This window comes from Bos indicus, chromosome 19, assembly GCF_029378745.1.
Source record: "Bos indicus isolate NIAB-ARS_2022 breed Sahiwal x Tharparkar chromosome 19, NIAB-ARS_B.indTharparkar_mat_pri_1.0, whole genome shotgun sequence".
Classification (NCBI taxonomy): Eukaryota; Metazoa; Chordata; class Mammalia; order Artiodactyla; family Bovidae; genus Bos; species Bos indicus.
In genome coordinates, this window is record NC_091778.1 from 44,100,581 (window position 1) to 44,118,894 (window position 18,314).

At 44.4% G+C, this 18,314-nt stretch overlaps 1 protein-coding gene and 1 non-coding gene across 4 annotated transcripts; one reads left to right on the forward strand and one right to left on the reverse strand.

Annotated features, from left to right (window-relative positions):
* Positions 1 to 60: 60 nt before the first annotated feature.
* On the forward strand, positions 61 to 18,207 carry PSME3 (proteasome activator subunit 3). 3 transcript variants are annotated; one of them, XM_070773529.1, is made up of 12 exons: positions 61 to 233; positions 1,067 to 1,195; positions 11,778 to 11,810; positions 11,934 to 11,996; positions 12,193 to 12,297; positions 13,287 to 13,335; positions 14,146 to 14,258; positions 14,502 to 14,570; positions 14,707 to 14,774; positions 14,874 to 14,928; positions 15,054 to 15,140; positions 15,724 to 18,207. In XM_070773529.1, the coding sequence occupies exons 5-12, from the start codon at positions 12,238 to 12,240 to the stop codon at positions 15,802 to 15,804; spliced, it is 582 nt and encodes a 193-aa protein (XP_070629630.1). In that variant the 5' UTR covers positions 61 to 233; positions 1,067 to 1,195; positions 11,778 to 11,810; positions 11,934 to 11,996; positions 12,193 to 12,237; the 3' UTR covers positions 15,805 to 18,207. The 3 variants fall into 3 exon arrangements, with proteins under 3 accessions (XP_070629630.1, XP_019836471.1, XP_070629631.1); XM_019980912.2 differs by lacking the exons at positions 61 to 233; positions 1,067 to 1,195 and adding an exon at positions 10,546 to 11,091; XM_070773530.1 differs by lacking the exons at positions 61 to 233; positions 1,067 to 1,195 and adding an exon at positions 11,547 to 11,675.
* TRNAE-UUC (transfer RNA glutamic acid (anticodon UUC)) lies at positions 12,983 to 13,055 on the reverse strand. The gene has a single exon. It is a non-coding gene; the product is annotated as a tRNA-Glu (tRNA).
* Positions 18,208 to 18,314: the final 107 nt, after the last annotated feature.

Genomic DNA, 18,314 nt, shown 5'->3' on the forward strand with positions numbered 1-18,314 from the left:
GAGTTGGGAGCGAGTTGCGAAAGAGTCCGATACAACTTAGCGAATAAACAAACAATCCCTGGACACGCCACCATTTTCTAACTCAGTGACTATTCTTCAGATTTGTCACTTCTTAGCGGAGCCACTTTCGTTATTCTCTGCGGTATCAATTTTTAAAATTTCTCATTGGGAGAACTGGGCGTTTTTTTGAAACGCTGAGAAAGAGGTAGACACTTGGAAGGGCAAGTGAGGAGGTAAACCTTATTGTGTTTCATTGTATGTTTTAAGGTTTCAGTTATGATAAGGGAAAGTCCGACACTTTAGATATTGAAATATAAAGTTATAAAACTAAAACATTTTTGTGTTGGTGCAGGGAGTATCCATGGAAGAGAATAAAGTTAAAAAATAGACCATGGATGGGGGGAGGGGATTTAGTGGGTGATAAAGCTAGTGTTTAAAATTAGTGGGGAAGTGATCTACTTAATAAGTGATGAGTGGGACCAAAGAGCCATGTAAATGGTAGTGAGCTGAATCTTCTACTTCACTGTTTACACCAAAAGAAGTTCCAAGTTAGTCACAAATGTAAGCTTCAAAAATACGATTGGGAATTCCCTGGCGGTCCAGTCGTTAGCACTACAAGCTTTCATTGCTGAGGGCCCCAGTTCAGTCCCTGATAGGGGAACTAAAAATCCCACAAGCCGTGTGGCAAGAAAACAAAACAAAACAATGGTTAAAGGTACTATTTGAAAGCATGAGTGAATATTTTTTATAATTTTGAAGTAGAGAAGGGCTGTCTAAGCATGACATGAAAATCAGAAGTAAAAAGGAAAATATTGACTTTTACTCCTTAGAAATTAAAACTTTCTGAATTTCCCTGTCCTTTCACTGGTCAAGACTCCGCACTCTCAATGCAGGGGGCATGGGTTTGCTCCCTGGTTGGGGAAGATTCTGCATGTTGGTGTGGTGTGGCCAAGAATGAAAATGAAATTAAAACTTTGTGGGGGTACTCTTTTACCCCCTTCTGATGTCTATGTCAGAAGCTTTCTCTGTCTCCTTTATACTTTAATAAAACTTTATTACACAAAAGCTCCGAGCGATCAAGCCTCGTCTCTGGCCCCAGATTGAATTCTTCTCCGGAGGCCAAGGATCCTGGCGTCTGCGTCATTCAGCAACAAACTTTGATCGTGGGGGCTCGTCTGGGATTCTTCAGGACAAGGTAAGGATGCTTGGAGCTCTAGTTCTTTGTTCTCCTAGCGAACACATTTTCTGCTGTACTTTACTAACTCTTATTTATTGGAGGGTATGTAACTCTATTGCTAACACTAGCAAGCGGGTACTCTTTCTTCCCCCTTCTGATGTCTATGTCAGAAGCTTTCTCTATCTCCTTTATACTTTAATACAACTTTATTACACACACACACACACAAACTTGGTGAACTATCAAAGACAGTGTAAAAAAATTGTGAAAAGAAAATGTGGAAATTAGTTGTGCCTCATTAGAAAGAAGATAAATTTCTTTGATATACAGAACTCTATTCAATCAATAAAAAATACCCATGGGCCAGTAATGAAATGGGCAAATAATATGAAAAAGCTCACAGAAAAACAAATGGTTGATTAAAAAAATTAAAAGATATTTCATTTTACTAGTAATAGTGGAAAAAAACTGAAGTCAGGCAGCTTTCCTCACTTAAGAGATTGGTAAAGGCTGAACTAAATGATAACATCATGTATTGATGAGCATATGGGGAACTCTATGTACTCTATGTATAAACTAGTACAATCTTTTTGGAGGACAATTTGGGAATGCCTTTCAAAAATTTAAATGTTCGTATTCTTTGATTCATTAAATTTCTTTCTAGGAATTTTCCTAATAGATAATACAAGTGATCAAATACAGATGTACAATAAACTTACGGCTAAATTTCCTTCAGTAAATAGGGATTGTTTAGATAAATTAGGGTATTATTCATTCAGCAGAATACTGTGCATGCTCAGTAGCACAGTTGTGTCTGACTCTCTGCAGCCCCATGCAACCATTAAAAAGAATGGAATAACTTGCTTTTTCCTTGGTTCCTTTGGCTACTTTGAGAATGGTCTGAAGAAGGGTAAGAGTAGAAGCAGGGAGACCAGCTGGGAGGTTTTGCATGAATTGAGGCAAGAGATGTTTCTCAGTTAAATAAGAAAAGTCATAGGCAGTAAACATAAGTCCGTCTGTATGAAAAATAACGTGATATATAATATGACATATGTTATAGGAAATGATATACAGCAAGCAGTGTCTTTCACTGAACAACGGGACAGAGATTTTTACTTAATACAAATTTGTACTGTTGGATTTTTTTGACAATAAGCCTATAATTCATTTACAGCAAAATTAAACTTTTACAGAAAGATAATATAACAATACAGGAAGTTAGGGCAGTAGTGTCATAGAATTACCCATAATCTCACCACACTCTAAGTTTTATGTTTTGCAATATGATGTTTCTTCCCTGTGTATTTTATTTTTGTTGTAGTCACTCATTTTATTTTTTTTAAACTTTTTATTTTGTGTTGGGATATAGCTGATAAGAAATTTGTGATAGTTTCAGGTGAACAGCTAAGGGACTCGGCAGTACATATACATGTGTCCATTCTCCCCCAAATGCGTCTCCCATCCAGGCTGCCACATAGGATTGAGCAGAGTTCCCTGTGCTATACCGTGGGTCCTTGTTGGTCATCCATTTTAAACATAGCAGTGTGTGCATGTCCGTCCCAGCTTGTTGACTGCCGCTTCCCCGCCCACCCCCGTCCTTTCCCCAGCAGCCATAGATTCCTTCTCTAAGTCTGTGCCACTGTGCATTTTAACAAAGTTAAGTGAAGTGAAAGTGGAGTCGCTCAGTCAAGTCCAACTCTGTGCGACCCCATGGGCTGTAGCCTACCAGGCTCCTCCGTCCATGGGATTCTCCAGGCGAGAGTACTGGAGTGGGGTGCCATTGCCTTCTCCAATTTTAACAAAGCTGTATTTGTATTTGTGATCTATGAGCAATTTTTGTATCCTGCTTTTAAAATCTACTGTTACATAATAAGTATTTTCCCTTGTTGCTACACAGATTTTGTAATTGTCACTCTCATGACTGTGTTACCTGAGTGCTACCTTAATGTGTTTATTTGTTGTGTTGCTTCCAGTTTTGCTGGTTACAATAATGCTGCAGTGAAAAGGTGACTACTTCCTAATGCTAGAACCTTACCACTGAGATCACTGAATTTGGCTATTTCATGTCTCTTGATTAACATTAGCAATTGTTTTCCAAAGTGGTTTCATATACTTATATTCTACTTCCAGTAATGTTTGAGAGAGCCTATTTCAAGATGCCCTGGCCAGGGGTAGCTATCATATATCAATTGTTGAAGAACAAGGGCAAAAAAAAAAAATGGCACTTCCTTGTTCTTTTCATCAACATCATTGGTAATGTGTAGATATTGGCTCTTTTGTGAAACTTGTTTGTGTCCTTTGTGCATTTGTCTACTAGGTTCTTAATAACTAAGGTATTTTCCAGATGTGCAGATGTTTCACGTTTTTATGAAGTCAAATCAGCTTTTTTTCTGGATGATTTACATTGCTTAGAAAGCTGTTTCCACTTTCAGAAGTGACTCTCTTAGTATTTTAAATGTGTATGCCCTACTATAATTAGCATCAGACATAATATGTGGGACTAGGTTGCTTTTCTCCTGGTATTGCTAACCAGAGATGGTCTTTACAATCCTTATTCCTTGGATCTTTCAGCATGAAACTCCCTCTAGAGGAGTTGAGTGGAATCATCCCCAAAGGATTCCCAAGTAAGGCTGGCGTGATTGATTCATAAGTGCGTGAAAGTGTTAGTCGCTAATCTGTGTCTGACTCTTTGTGACCCCTGGACTGTAGCCCACCAGGCTCCTCTGTCCATGGAATTCTCCAGGCGAGGATACTGGAGTGGGTTGCCATTTCCTTTCTCCTGGGGATCTGTCTTCCCAACCCAGGGATCGAACCTGGGACTCCCATGTTGCAGGTGGACTCTACCATCTGAGCCACCAGAGGCCGAATCATAGTTGTATTCAATACTTCTTCCTGTGTGGCTGCCACTAACACCATCTCAGAAAGATGTAGATACGTAAAGGGCTTCTAGAGAGGGAGGGCTTCTAGAGATTACAGCTGTGGGTTTGGAGGTCTATCTTTGTCATTTACCAACCCGGACCTTGGCAAGTTACCTTGTTTTCTTATTTGTAAAATGAGAATAATTGGGAATTCCCTGGTGGTCTGATAGTTAGTTAGAACTCTGCATTTCCACTGCAGGGAGCAGAGGTTCCATTCCTGGTTGGGGAACTAAGATCCTGCATGCTGTGCAGTGTGGCCAAAAAAAAAAAAAACTTAAACGAGAATGATAGTGTATGTCACATAGGGACATAGGGTAGTGATGTGATGATTAAATGAGCTAATAATATGAAGCATAAAGAGCAACATCCAGCACATAGTAAACTGTCTGCTCTGCTGTTTGGACAATACGTGACAATCAGTAGGTGTAGTACCTGAGGAACTGAATATTCAAAAACATACCATAAGTCATCAATTCAACAAATATTTATTGAAGACCTACTATGTGCCAGTCGCTCGTCTAGGTCTGGGAGGATACACTGGTGAACTATTCTAATAGTTTATATTCTTGAAAAGAGATCTGGACAATAAACATATAAACAAATGAGTATGGTGACTTCAGATAATGACAGGTGTTACGGGTTGAATTGTTTACCCAGAAGATATTGAAATTGGAAGATATTGAAGTCCTAAGCCCCAGTACCTGTGAATGTGACCTTATTTGGAAACAGGATCTTCGCAGATGATCAAGTTATTGAGATCATTAGGTCATTAATCCAGTATGACTGGTTGTCCTTAAAAAAGGGGGGTGTCAAAGTGGACACAGAGATGGACATAAACAGAGGGAGGACAGTGAAGAGGCACAGGGAGAAGACGGTTGTCTCCAAGCCAAGGAATAGTTGAGACTCGCAAGAGCACCCATGTGACTTTTGTGGACATGAATTTAAAATAAGACCAGTCATCAGTGATCACTGATTCATAAGCACCCAGGAATAAACAGTTTGTTAAATACAGTGGTGCCCTCAGCAATTGTTCACTGAATAAATAAACAAATGAGTGCCTATTACTTAAAACATTTGGATAAAGGAGAAGGAAAAGCAATAAAAAAGGAATGTGTACCTCTCATGGGGCTTCCCTGGTGGCTCAGGCAGTAAGGAATCTGCCTGCAGTGTAGGAGACCTGGGTTCCATCCCTGAGTCAGGAAGATCCCCTGGAGAAGGGAATGGTTACCCACTTCACTATTCTTGCCTGGAGGATTCCATGGACAGAGGGGCCTGACAGGCTATAGTCCATGGGGTTACAAAGTCAGACACCACTAAGCGACTAACATTCTACTTGAAGAAAACAAAACACAATTATTTGAGAACAAAGCCATATTTCAATAAGCATAAACACATTAAGCTTCTAAGCTGAAGTTATTAATTCTGAAAGAAATGCAGGGTAATGGCTCACTTAAAATATGATGTAGTTAATTTGAGAAAGCATTCCTGAAGTTAAATTCCAGATCAGAGTTCAAAAGTTACTAGGAACAAGTGTTAACAGAAAGGAGAGGTAAAAAGGGGAAAACTGTTAGATGTTAATAAGCAAGATGGTGGGATTTCCCTGGTGGGCCAGTGGTTAAGAATCTGCCTTGATGTGTAGCACATGGAACTCCTGCTCAATGTTATGTGGCAGCCTGAGTGGGAGGGGGTTTGTGGGAGAAGGGATATGTGTATATGTATTGCTGAGTCCCTTCACTGTTCACCTGAAATTGGCGCAAGGAATCTGCCTTGCAATGCAGGGGACTTGGATTTGATTCCTGGTCGGGGAACTAAGATCCCGCATTCCTCAGAGCAACTAAGCGTCCCCAACTAAAGTGACTAGAGCGTCTTTGCACCGAAATGAAAGATCCTGCATACTACAGTGAAGATCCCACATGCCACAACTAAGACCGGACACAGCCAAATAAATAAGGTATTAAAAAATAAGCAAGAATGGTAGTATGGGCCATGTTGTATGTGGTCTTGAATAAGTGGAAAAGGACTTTGAGTCTGAAAGTGGGGATGAGAATAATAATATCGTTTAAGGAGTAACCTCTTCATGCTAAGCATGAACAGTTAACTTATCTGATAGTGGCTACTATTTATCAAGTGCCTGCCTGCTTCCATAACAAACCTACTAAATTACATACTATTTATTAATAACAAAATTACATTTTACAAATGAGGGAATTGAGACTCAACATTTCAATAATTTACCCAAGATATGACAGTTAGGAAGGACTGGTGCTGAAGCTGAAACTCCAATACTTTGGCCACCTGATGTGAAGAGCCCACTCATTGGAAAAGACCCTGATGCTGGGAAAGATTGAGGACAGGAGGAGAAGTGGGCAACAGAGGATGAAATGGTTGGATGGCATCACTGACTCAATGGACATGAGTTTCAGCAAACTCCAGAAGATAGTGAAAGACAGGGAAGCCTGGCATGCTGCAGTCCATGGAGTCTCAGAGAGTCAAACAAGACTGAACGACTGAACAACAACAAAGGAGCTGAGGCTCCTGATTTGAAGGCAAATTTCTCTGATTCCGACACGACTGAAGCGACTTAGCAGCAGCAGCGGCGGCATTCTGGGGAGAAGGCAGTGGCAACCCACTCCAGTACTCTTGCCTGGAAAATCCCACGGACGGAGGAGCCTGGTAGGCTGCAGTCCATGGGGTCGTAAAGAGGCGGACACGACTGAGCGACTTCACTTTTTTTCTCTGATTCCAAAGACCACAGTCAGTCACCTTTCATTAAACTGTGTATTCCCATCATCTCCCTTGCCCTTCCCCCCCCTCCCCATCTCCCTTGCTCTTCCCCCCACCCCCATCTCCCTTGCTTTTAACACAGAGGTGTGGTCAGGATAAAATGTAAATCAGATAACCTGCCTTTGCACTTAATCCAAATTGTTTCCTAACAACTCTCCCCACCCCACTTCCACCCCCAGGTTACTAACTAGTCTTTCAGTTTCTTCAACTGGGACATCTCTGGTGATCCAGTGGATAGTACTCCATGCTTCCACTGCAGGGGACCCAGGTTTGATCTTTGATCCCAGGAAAGATCCAGCATGCCACGAAGTGCAGCCAAAAAAAATGAAATGAAAAATAAATGGGCTTAAATTTTTTTTCAACTAGACCACATCTTTCCTTCCCCAGAGCATTTGCCTGTGCTGCACCCATACCTTTGAAGGCTCTTCCTCTCACTCTTTTCAAGCTAACCCCTTTACATCCTTTAGATTTGAGCTTAATTATCACTTCATCTGAGAGGCCTTTCTTGGCCATTTTATCCAAAATCAGATCAGATCAGTCGCTCAGTTGTGTCTGACTCTTTGCGACCCCATGAATCGCAGCACACCAGGCCTCCCTGTCCATCACCAACTCCCAGAGTTCACTCAGACTCACATCCATCGAGTCAGTGATGCCATCCAGCCATCTCATGCTCTGTCGTCCCCTTCTCTTCTTGCCCCAAATCCCTCCCAGCATCAGAGTCTTTTCCAATGAGTCAACTCTTAGCATGAGCTGGCCAAAGTACTGGAGTTTCAGCTTTAGCATCATTCCTTCCAAAGAAATCCCAGGGCTGATCTCCTTCAGAATGGACTGGTTGGATCTCCTTGCAGTCCAAGGGACTCTCAAGAGTCTTCTCCAACACCACAGTTCAAAAGCATTCTTCAGCGCTCAGCCTTCTTCACAGTCCAACTCTCACATCCATACATGACCACAGGAAAAACCATAGCCTTGACTAGACGGACCTTTGTTGGCAAAGTAATGTCTCTGCTTTTGAATATGCTATCTAGGTTGGTCATAACTTTCCTTCCAAGGAGTAAGCATCTTTTTATTTCATGGCTGCAGTCACCATCTGTAGTGATTTTGGAGCCCCCAAAAATAAAGTCTGACACTGTTTCCACTGTTTCCCCATCTATTTCCCATGAAGTGATGGGACCGGATGCCATGATCTTCGTTTTCTGAGTGTTGAGCTTTAAGCCAACTTTTTCACCCTCCTCTTTCACTTTCATCAAGAGGCTTTTTAGTTCCTCTTCACTTTCTGCCATAAGGGTGGTGTCATCTGCATATCTGAGGTTATTGATATTTCTCCCGGCAATCTTGATTCCAGCTTGTGTTTCTTCCAGTCCAGGGTTTCTCATGATGTACTCTGCATATAAGTTAAATAAACCCGGTGACAATATACAGCCTTGACGTACTCCTTTTCCTATTTGGAACCAGTCTGTTGTTCCATGTCCAGTTCTAACTGTTGCTTCCTGACCTGCATACAGATTTCTCAAGAGGCAGATCAGGTGGTCTGGTATTCCCATCTCTTTCAGAATTTCCCACAGTCTATTGTGATCCACACAGTCAAAGGCTTTGGCATAGTCAATAAAGCAGAAATAGATGTTTTTCTGGAACTCTCTTGCTTTTCCATGATCCAGCGGGTGTTGGCAATTTGATCTCTGGTTCCTCTGCCTTTTCTAAAACCAGCTTGAACATCAGGAAGTTCACGGTTCACATATTGCTGAAGCCTGGCTTGGAGAATTTTGAGCATTACTTTACTAGCGTGTGAGATGAGTGCAATTGTGCAGCAGTTGGAGCATTCTTTGGCATTGCCTTTCTTTGGGATTGGAATGAAAACTGACCTTTTCCAGTCCTGTGGCCACTGCTGAGTTTTCCAAATTTGCTGGCATATTGAGTGCAGCACTTTCACAGCATCATCTTTCAGGATTTGGAATAGCTCAACTGCAATTCCATCACTTCCACTAGCTTTGTTCATAGTGATGCTTTCCGAGGCCCACTTGATTCACATTCCAGGATGTCTGGCTCTAGGTCAGTGATCACACCATCGTGATTATTTGGGTCGTGAAGATCTTTTTTGTACAGTTCTTCTGTATATTCTTGCCATCTCTTCTTAATATCTTCTGCTTCTGTTAGGTCCATACCATTTCTGTCCTTTATCGAGCCTATCTTTGCATGAAATGTTCCTTTGGTATCTCTGATTTTCTTGAAGAGATCTCTAGTCTTTCCCATTCTGTTGTTTTCCTCTATTTCTTTGCATTGATCACTGAAGAAGGCTTTTTTATCTTCTTGCTATTCTTTGGAACTCTGCATTCAGATGTTTATATCTTTCCTTTTCTCCTTTGCTTTTCGCTTCTCTTCTTTTCACAGCTATTTGTAAGGCCTCCCCAGACAGCCATTTTGCTTTTTTGCATTTCTTTTCCATGGGGATGGTCTTGATCCCTGTCTCCTGTACAATGTCACGAACCTCATTCCATAGTTCATCAGGCACTCTTATCTTATCAGATCTAGGTCCTTAAATCTATTTCTCACTTCCACTGTATAATCATAAGGGATTTGATTTAGGTCATACCTGAATGGTCTAGTCACCAGATGGTCAACACCAAAATCAGACTGATTATATTCTTTGCAGCCAAAGATGGAGAAACTCTATACAGTCAGCAAAAACAAGACCAGGAGCTGACTGTGGCTCAGACCATGAACTCCTTATTGCCAAATTTAGACTTATCCAAAATAGACCCCTGGTATTCTCTATGTCAGCCATATCCCCCCTAGCATTTATCAGATTTTGCAATTATGTTGTCAGTTTACTTTCTGATCTCTTTCCCCAGTATTAAGTCTATTAAGTCCCATTAGACCAGTGAACTTGAGTTTTGTTTACCTCTGATTTCTCAGAACTGTGCTGTTCTGGAAGCCACTAAACACATAAGGTTACTGAGTACTGCAAACCTGGCTCCTCTGAATTGAGGTGTGCAAGTAAGCGTAAGATTCATACTGAATTTCAAAGACTTGCTATGAGAAAAGAATGTACAAGATCACATTGGTTTTTTTATATTGGTTACACGATGAAATATTTGGATAAATGGTTAAATATATGATTAAAATGAACTTCACCGGTTTTACTTTTTAAGGTGGTTATCAAAAGACGTTTAACTTTTATAAGTGACTCACATTATTTCTAGCCTCTACACTGCTGTCCCAGAGCCTAGTCCACTTTAGGGTGAAATAACCAACGTTAAGAGAGACCTTATGAATGGGTGAGTTAAGAGTTATAGTCTCTGCCTTTTATGGGGAAAATGGATACAGCACTGCCCTAAAAGTTAGGAGATCTGAGTTCTGGTCTTGGATTTTCTGGAATCACCGTGTAGCCTCGACAAGCACTACCCGACTCTGGGCATCAGTTTGCCCATCCATCAGGCAGTTGGTCTCTGAGATCTGGAAGTGTATGAGAATAAGTGGCTAAGTGGCAGAGAAAAGTGGGGAAGCCTGGTGCAAGAGGATTTCTGTTAGGTTCCAGTCTCACGCTATAGCTTCGGCCAAGAGTAGGAGGCAGTGCGCATAACACACTAGACGCCCAGAACCCAGCACTGGGACTGCCAGCTTCCTCGGGCCGACGTCACTGGAGCGCGACGGCATCGTCGGTCGGGTCCCCGCTCGAGACGGGGCAGCGGCTCAGAAGGTCCCTTCCGTGAAGGCGAGTGCCGGGCAAACAGAGAGGCAGACAATCCCTGAGTCTCTTTGAGGCTCAGATCTCACTAAATCCTCTCCACCATCCTCCCTCTCATTTCACCCGTATGCGGTACAAGAACTGGGAGGTAAGAGCCGAGAGCCAAGCTCCCAAAGCGGAACCTCAGCGCGGCTGCGCAGAGCACGTGCGCATCCTCGCTGGACTCCCGGCGATTGGCTGTGACGCAACTTCCGGTGTGAGCGGCGAAAGCCGGGAGGGCGAGCGAGAGAGGGAGCAGGCAGCAGGGACAGGCAGCAGGCGGGCTGGCTGACCGACGGCACGAAGGGAGGGAGCAAGTGATCAGTGAGTGACCCAGCAAGGGAGGCCGCGTCCTGAAAGCAGCCGAGATTCTCCCTTCCTTCTGACCCCCTCCCCGGAGCCCACAGCGCCTCCGGTTTCCAGCGGAGCGGACACGGCCCGGCCCGGCCATGGCCTCGTTGCTGAAGGTGGATCAGGAAGTGAAGCTCAAGGTAGCGGCACCGGCCCCGGCCGCCTTACCCCTCGCTTCGATCCCCGAGCTGTCTGACCGGCTTCCCACTCCCCGTGGCGTCTTTGTCTCCCAGGGGACACCGGCCCTGAGCTTCCGCTCGGCTCAGCCCAGCCCCCCACCCCCGGGGACGGCATCGGGGGAGAGGATAATATGGGGTGGCCTAATGTACCCTGTCTAATAGGGAAGACCTTCGCGGACACGTGGTGGACTTAGTGCTTTAGGCTAGTGACAGCGTAAAGCCGCCCAGCCCAGCAACGTCCCCGCTCCATACGCTGCTACTGCCCCTGCCCTTGGCGTCAGGCTTGCCTCGTATCGTAGGCCAGGTTTGGATGGGGGTTGACAACGTTTGTGAGCTCACACCTCCCCCATCTGCTTGTCTTTTGTCTGCTCTCAAAGTCAGACAGCTTCAGACTGGGAGGGAGGGAGGGAAGACAGGTGGGTGCTGCCCTCAAGCCCCGCTTCCCTCAAGCCCCGCTTCCCTCTCCTGAGATGGAGAAATGGATCCTCAAAAAAATAAAGTATTTGCAGTCTGGGGGCCTCTCAGCTTCTCATTACAATTATAAGGTGAGGGAAAGACATTTGGATTTGGGCTTACCCAACCTGCCTATACTTATGTTGCCAGCTGCTGATTTGCTCTTACTGAATTGCTTTCTTTGTTAATTTTAGGTTGATTCTTTCAGGGAGCGGATCACAAGTGAGGTGAGTGAAATAAGTAGGAGAGTGAATGTTGGTTAATAGTTGGGAGTTCCCCAGAGAAGAGATATCTATAGAGACAGGCCTTCCCACAGGTACTAATTCGGTTGTATTTTCCCTCATCTTCAGGCAGAAGACTTGGTGGCAAATTTTTTCCCAAAGAAGTTGTTAGAACTTGATAGTTTTTTGAAGGTGAGAGACGCTTTTCTTTTCCTCAGATTCCCCAACTTTCTTGGCCAAGGTCCTTCTGTCCAGTGGGACAGATGAGGTGTTGATTCTGTTTTGTTGTGTACCCTAACGCACTCTGATTTCTTGCCTTTTGAATGAAATACTTCTTTGTTCATCTTGAAAAGACTAATGTTTTTGGGGGTGGGCGTCTCTCTTTCAGGAACCAATCCTAAACATCCATGACCTAACTCAGATCCACTCAGACATGAATCTCCCAGTCCCTGACCCCATTCTTCTCACCAACAGCCATGATGGACTGGATGGTGTAAGTGTCCTATATTTTTCTTTGTGTTTCGAAGCAGTAGGGGTTCTCTGTTCTCTATTTCCTGGTCAGTTGAAACATATTGAGAGGAGACAGTGGGCTTTTTATCTGAAAATGAGGATTCTTAAGACATTATGACTCCAGAGCACCTCCTTTAGATCCTGATTTTCATCTGTAGCATGAGGTGAATGTGTTAATGCTACTCTGTTAGAGTGAGTTTGAAATAGGACAGATAGCTATAGGTTCCCGCAAGTGATCTGGTCTCTCCCCATGACTCTAGGCCGGACTTTTCTTCTCATGTAACTACAGTCCTAGCCTTTGTGTGTCTTTGGCACCTAGTCGTTACCAGTTACATGTCCACATTCTGTTATAACACTGATGACACTGTCTTGCTCTTTGTCTGTATCACTGTCTCACTGATAGAACTTGCAGTTCTGAAACTATCTTAATTATCTTTGTATCCCCAGCATCTAGCATTGTTCCCAGCACATAGCAGTTGCTAAATACGTTTGTTGAGTGAATATTGTGTGTTTTTATGGAATTGGCAGATTTGCACATATTCCCTTAATTATCCTAACTCTGCATTCAGTGGTTCGTTTTTCCTGTTGTTTGTAGTATTCTCCCTCCTCTAATTGCTTATTTATTTATTTATATTTGGCCACAGCATGCTCCTTTTGTGGGATCTTATTTCCCCAACCAGGGATCGAACCTGGGCCTCTGGCAGTGAAAGTGCCGAGTCCTAACCCCTAGACCACCAGGGAATTCCCCCTAATTGCTTCCTTTGTTTATACTTCTTGAAAGGTTGGTTTTCCCAGCAGAGTTTAAGTTGCATTTTGGCAAGAATCTTATCTTAAAGGCTTGTATGTGCTTAATAAATTGTGCATAACTTAAGACAACCTGTCCTAAGGAAGGGATTAAACTTGCTTGAAGGGTAACTTATGATGGGGATGGGGATGTCCAGCAGGCTATTTCCCATCTCTTTGTATCCTTAGCCTACTTACAAGAAGCGAAGATTGGATGAATGTGAAGAGGCCTTCCAGGGTAAGAGCTGCCTTTACCGTCTCCCACCCCAGTCCTTCCCGGCAGATGCAGAATGTGTTCTCCTGGCCAGGAAGCAGGATCTGATTTTATTTCCCAGAGTTCACGTTCCCATGTCCTCTAAGCATTGTCGTTCTTTAGCACTCTAAACCTAATTTTCCAATTAACAGGGAGGGTTTGTCTTAGCGTGGACTGTCAAGGGAGACAGGTTGAAGAGGACAACACATCACAGATTTTTCACAGAAATGCCAGTTCCGTGTTAGTTTTTCCTCTTCAATAATAGTTGATATGTTAAGTCTATAGAGCAGGGGTCCTCAATCATGGTACTGGTCTATGGCCACACAGCAGGGGGTGAGCAATAGGCAAGCTAGCAAACCTTCATCTGTATTTACAGCTGCTTTCCATTGCTCGCATTACCACCTGAGCTCTGCCTCCTCTCAGATCAGTGGAGGCATTAAAATCTCTGAAGAGTGCAAACCCTACTGTGAAAGAGGGATCTGGGTTGCCTACTCCTTATGAGAATCATCCGGAAACTATGCTTCCTGAGCTCTCACAAATCCATGGGAAAAATGGAGCATATTTAAATTTCCTTATTCAGACTTTTGGAATACTCTAGACTTGTTGTTTAGTCTGTTAATCCGTGTGTTCTCTTTTTTATTCTGTTGGGGGCGTCAGGTTGTGGATAGGGTTATGCCAGATAAAAGGCCAAGGTCATAGCATTTCACGGGGCTGGGAAAGAGAGAGAGAGAGACCTGGAATGCTATGTCCTGCCCTTCCACACCAATAATTTAATCTTCCTCACATCCCTGCCAGGAACCAAGGTGTTTGTGATGCCCAATGGGATGCTAAAAAGCAACCAGCAGCTGGTGGACATTATTGAGAAAGTGAAGCCTGAGATCCGGCTGCTGATTGAGAAATGCAACACGGTGAGGCAGGGGCTAGTGACCTGTGGGCTGACCCCAGATAACCTGGCTTGAACTGTGCTAGATGATGGATGTGCTCGATGATGGGGCTGGGGGCGTGGAGGTGATGTGGCAGCTGGCAGACTAGGTGTCTTGGCTCCTGTGCTCCTGGCCTGTGGCCCCAACAGCATGAATTGTGTACTTCATGGCTTTAGGAGAAAGGGCTGAGGTCCTCTTAACGCGTATTTTGATCCCCTCACCCTCCAGGTCAAAATGTGGGTACAACTCCTGATTCCTAGGATAGAAGATGGCAACAACTTTGGGGTGTCCATTCAGGTAAGGCACCTGCAATAGAAACTGGAGAGGAAGGTGTGGGAGTATTCTCACTTCCTCTGTGTTTCTGTTTTCCTTTCCTTTTTGTTCTGCCGTGGGATGACATGGAAGTGACTTTTGACTCATTTGCTTTTTTCAGGAGGAAACAGTTGCAGAACTAAGAACTGTTGAGAGTGAAGCTGCATCTTATCTGGACCAGATTTCTAGGTAGGGCTGCTGGTGTGTGGCCCAGGAATTGGGGGCTGGTGAGGTGGTGAACACCGTCTGGGGTCTCCTGCAGCTTCCTCCTCTTCTCTCTCCTTTCAGATATTATATTACAAGAGCCAAATTGGTTTCTAAAATAGCTAAATATCCCCATGTGGTAAGTGAGGGTTTTTTGGGCTGAGGGTGGAAGTGGTAGGACAGGGAGGAGTGACTGTTCCTAGGAGGAGCTGTGTGGGTGACAGTCAGGCCTTGGGAACAAGACTTTTCTCTGTCCCCCACCAGGAAGACTATCGTCGCACCGTGACAGAGATTGACGAGAAAGAATATATCAGCCTTCGGCTCATCATATCAGAGCTAAGGAATCAATATGTAAGTTACCTTGGACCCTGCCCACAGTTGTTCTAGCTTTTAGTTCTGGTGGCTATTTTCTTCCCACTCTCTGGGGGTTGAGTTGGGGGTTGGAGGTAAAATGAATGGAACAAATTCTGCCCATCAACTGAGTGTTGAAAGCCCCATGAGGTCATTGAAGGTGTCTAGGTGCTTCTCTCCCTTCTTTCTACCTGGATGGGAAAGGGCGCAGTATAGTCTTGGGGTGAAGATGTGGGTGTTAGCGTCAGGCATAGATTTAGAACTAATTCTACCTGTAATATGGGGCCTTGGGCAAGTTTAACCTCAAACTGCAGTTTCTTTATCTAACACATTAAAGGACCTAGTGTAATTCCTGTATGTTAAGTGCTTCATAAATGTTATTTATTAGACTCTTGGACGCTGGGATATCCCCAGCTGTGTCCGGGGTATGAGAGAGGTAGAAGGGCAGCCACCCTGAATTCAGATTCTAGTGAGATTTGGATCATGTGAGTGATTGGGAGTGGGGGGTTTGTGGGGGTGTCTCATTTTCCTAGTGAGGTAGGGGTTGAATAGACACATGATTCCCTGATCCCTCTCCTCCCAGGTCACTCTACATGACATGATCCTGAAAAATATTGAGAAGATCAAAAGGCCCCGGAGCAGCAATGCAGAGACACTGTACTGAGGCCGGGGCCAGGGTCAGGGGACTCTGTGAGTCTGGCTCAAGACCGACATTGCCTTGGTTTGTTACATGACTATCGTGATGGGGAAACTGGCTGGAAATAGTAATCACACCTCTCTCTGTTTTTAGTTAGAGTCTAATGAAACTCTCATGTAGTTCTGTGACGTGTTTACCTCTTTTTTCAGGCCTCAGGAACTCTTCTATTTCCTTCTCTAATACCCCCCGCCCCACCCCGTCCTAATTTCTGGAGAACTCCAGGTTTGTGTGCGCAGGATGCTGGCACAAGAATACTTGTGTTTTCTCTCCCCGGCTCCCTCCTGTGTCTTGGGCTTTGTGTTTCTTCCTTTTGATGATGAGTTGGTTAGAAGCTGAGGGAACTGGAAGGAAAGTGCTCGGTGTTTTTAGGAACTGGGGCGGGAGGGAGGGGACCAAGTCCTCTCTTCCGGAAGGAAGGTTAGTGTCCCTTGCCACTGTGGGACGTTGGAGCCTCCCCGCCACAGTTGCCCTGGTGATGACTGAGGGTTTCCCGTCTACATACATTGTACCTTGAACATGATCATGACAAGAAACACCTTAGACCTTCTTCTGCCAAGTCCCTAGCTCCTTCAGATGTTTTTATAACTAGGATTTTCACATACACATATGTGTGTGATATATATACACATACATGCAGCACACACATGCCTTGCTGCTGTTACTTGATGCCCTCCCCTCCCCCCTGCCCTGCCCACCAGTAAACCCTGTCTCTCTCACCTTTTCTCTCTCTCTCTCACACACACACACTGTTTAGAAGGTGATAGGTGTCTTAGTCCTCTTCCACCAGGGCCCATTGTCTCCTGATATTGTAGCCTTTTGGGTGCCTGAGGCTGTGAGTTGGAGGAGAGCTGAGAGATGAGAAGCAGAGGGAGTGGGGAAGGCCCCTTCCTCTGTGACTTGGGTCCCTTTGGGCGTTTTTGCAAAGGCTTGTCCTCTGACCCCTGGTTGCCTCTTCCCAGGCCAGTTGTAAGTTGGGGTAAGGGTGTCTGCAGCTGTGAGGCCAGATGCTGCTGCTGCTACTAGGCTTTCCCTTTGGGAAAAATGTTTTCTTATTTGTAGTATTGTGCTTCCCGGGAAAGTGTTCACTTGTGTGTATATGTGTGTGCATGCACACACATGCATGTACATGGTGTGTGTATGTGGAAATCTGCCAAGCAAGTCAAAACCATAGAAGAGTTGCCTCTTATCTCTCAAATCTTCCAGAGATACCACTTGTTACAACTTTTGTGTTAACCCTCATCAACCCCTACTTTTTTATTCTGCCACTCCTGGAGAGTCTGTTGGTGGCTCTCTTTCCTTCTCTCAGTGTCTGTTTCTGATTTTTATCCTTGCCCCTTCCCCGCCCCATCTCTGTCTTCCAACCTCCAATCATATTTCCATCTGAGCGCATCATTTTGGTCTCCCGTTATGCTACAGAGGAGGAGTTCGGATGCTGTCTTCCCATGAATAGTACTCAGTAACAAACCAATTGCATTTTAGTTGGGCAGTGCCCCTACTCACCTCCAGACCCCTTCCAGCTAAAACCCTTCCCCCCTCCCGTCCTGTGTTTCTCAGTTTCCCGTTTTGTCTGTTGGATTGTCCAGTACCCCTCCTCCTCCCTCTACTGCCCTTGGATCGTAATGTAAAATTCTTTTACCATGTCAAGAAATTATTAAAAATACAGGTACTTTGACCTCTTTCTAAAGCTGCAGACGCTGATGCGATGCTCTGGTGGCCTGGGGCATACTCACACTTAGGTGTGTGCACATTGGGACACCCACCTCCATATATACCTCCAGTCACTCTATTGGGTGTCTTTACTCCAATTGAGCTGCCTCTTTTCTCTGAAATAATGAAAAGACTGAGGCTTCTGCCTACCAAGGGGCAAGAGTGGGTCCTTCATTTGTGTGCAGTCTGAAATGCAAGTTGAAAGAAAGTGAAAGTCAGACATGCCCTGTGAGGCTCCTCTGTCCATGAAATTCTCCAGGCAAGAATACTGGGTGGGTAGCCATTCCCTTCTTCAGGGGATCTTCCTGACCCAGGATCTACCCCAGTCCCCTGCATTGCAGGCAGATTGTGTCCCGTCTGAGCCACCAGATAACTCTTCTCAAACCTAACTTGCCTTCTACACTGACAAGATCCCAGCTCCTTCCTTCCTTCTCCAGTAATACCCTGAACTGTCAGTAGAGGGTGCTGTAGTTCCATGTGTGGGGAATCACCTGGCTCAAGACATACCCCACCCCATCGTTTTCTTTATACAATACTTCTCTCTGAATAATGTCTTAAGTTTCTTGAGGATATGCCAGGGACTCCTGGTTTTGGCTTTCAAATGACTTGGAGGGCTGTCTGGGATCTTAGCTCCCTCTGAAATAAAAGTTTCCTTAACTTCCACCTTGCAGAGTAGCGTACTGCTGTCCATTGATCTGGGATCCATCGTCTTTACAAAAAAAAGACTTAAGGTCTTGAATGGTGGAGGAACATTTCTTCTATTCTGTTTC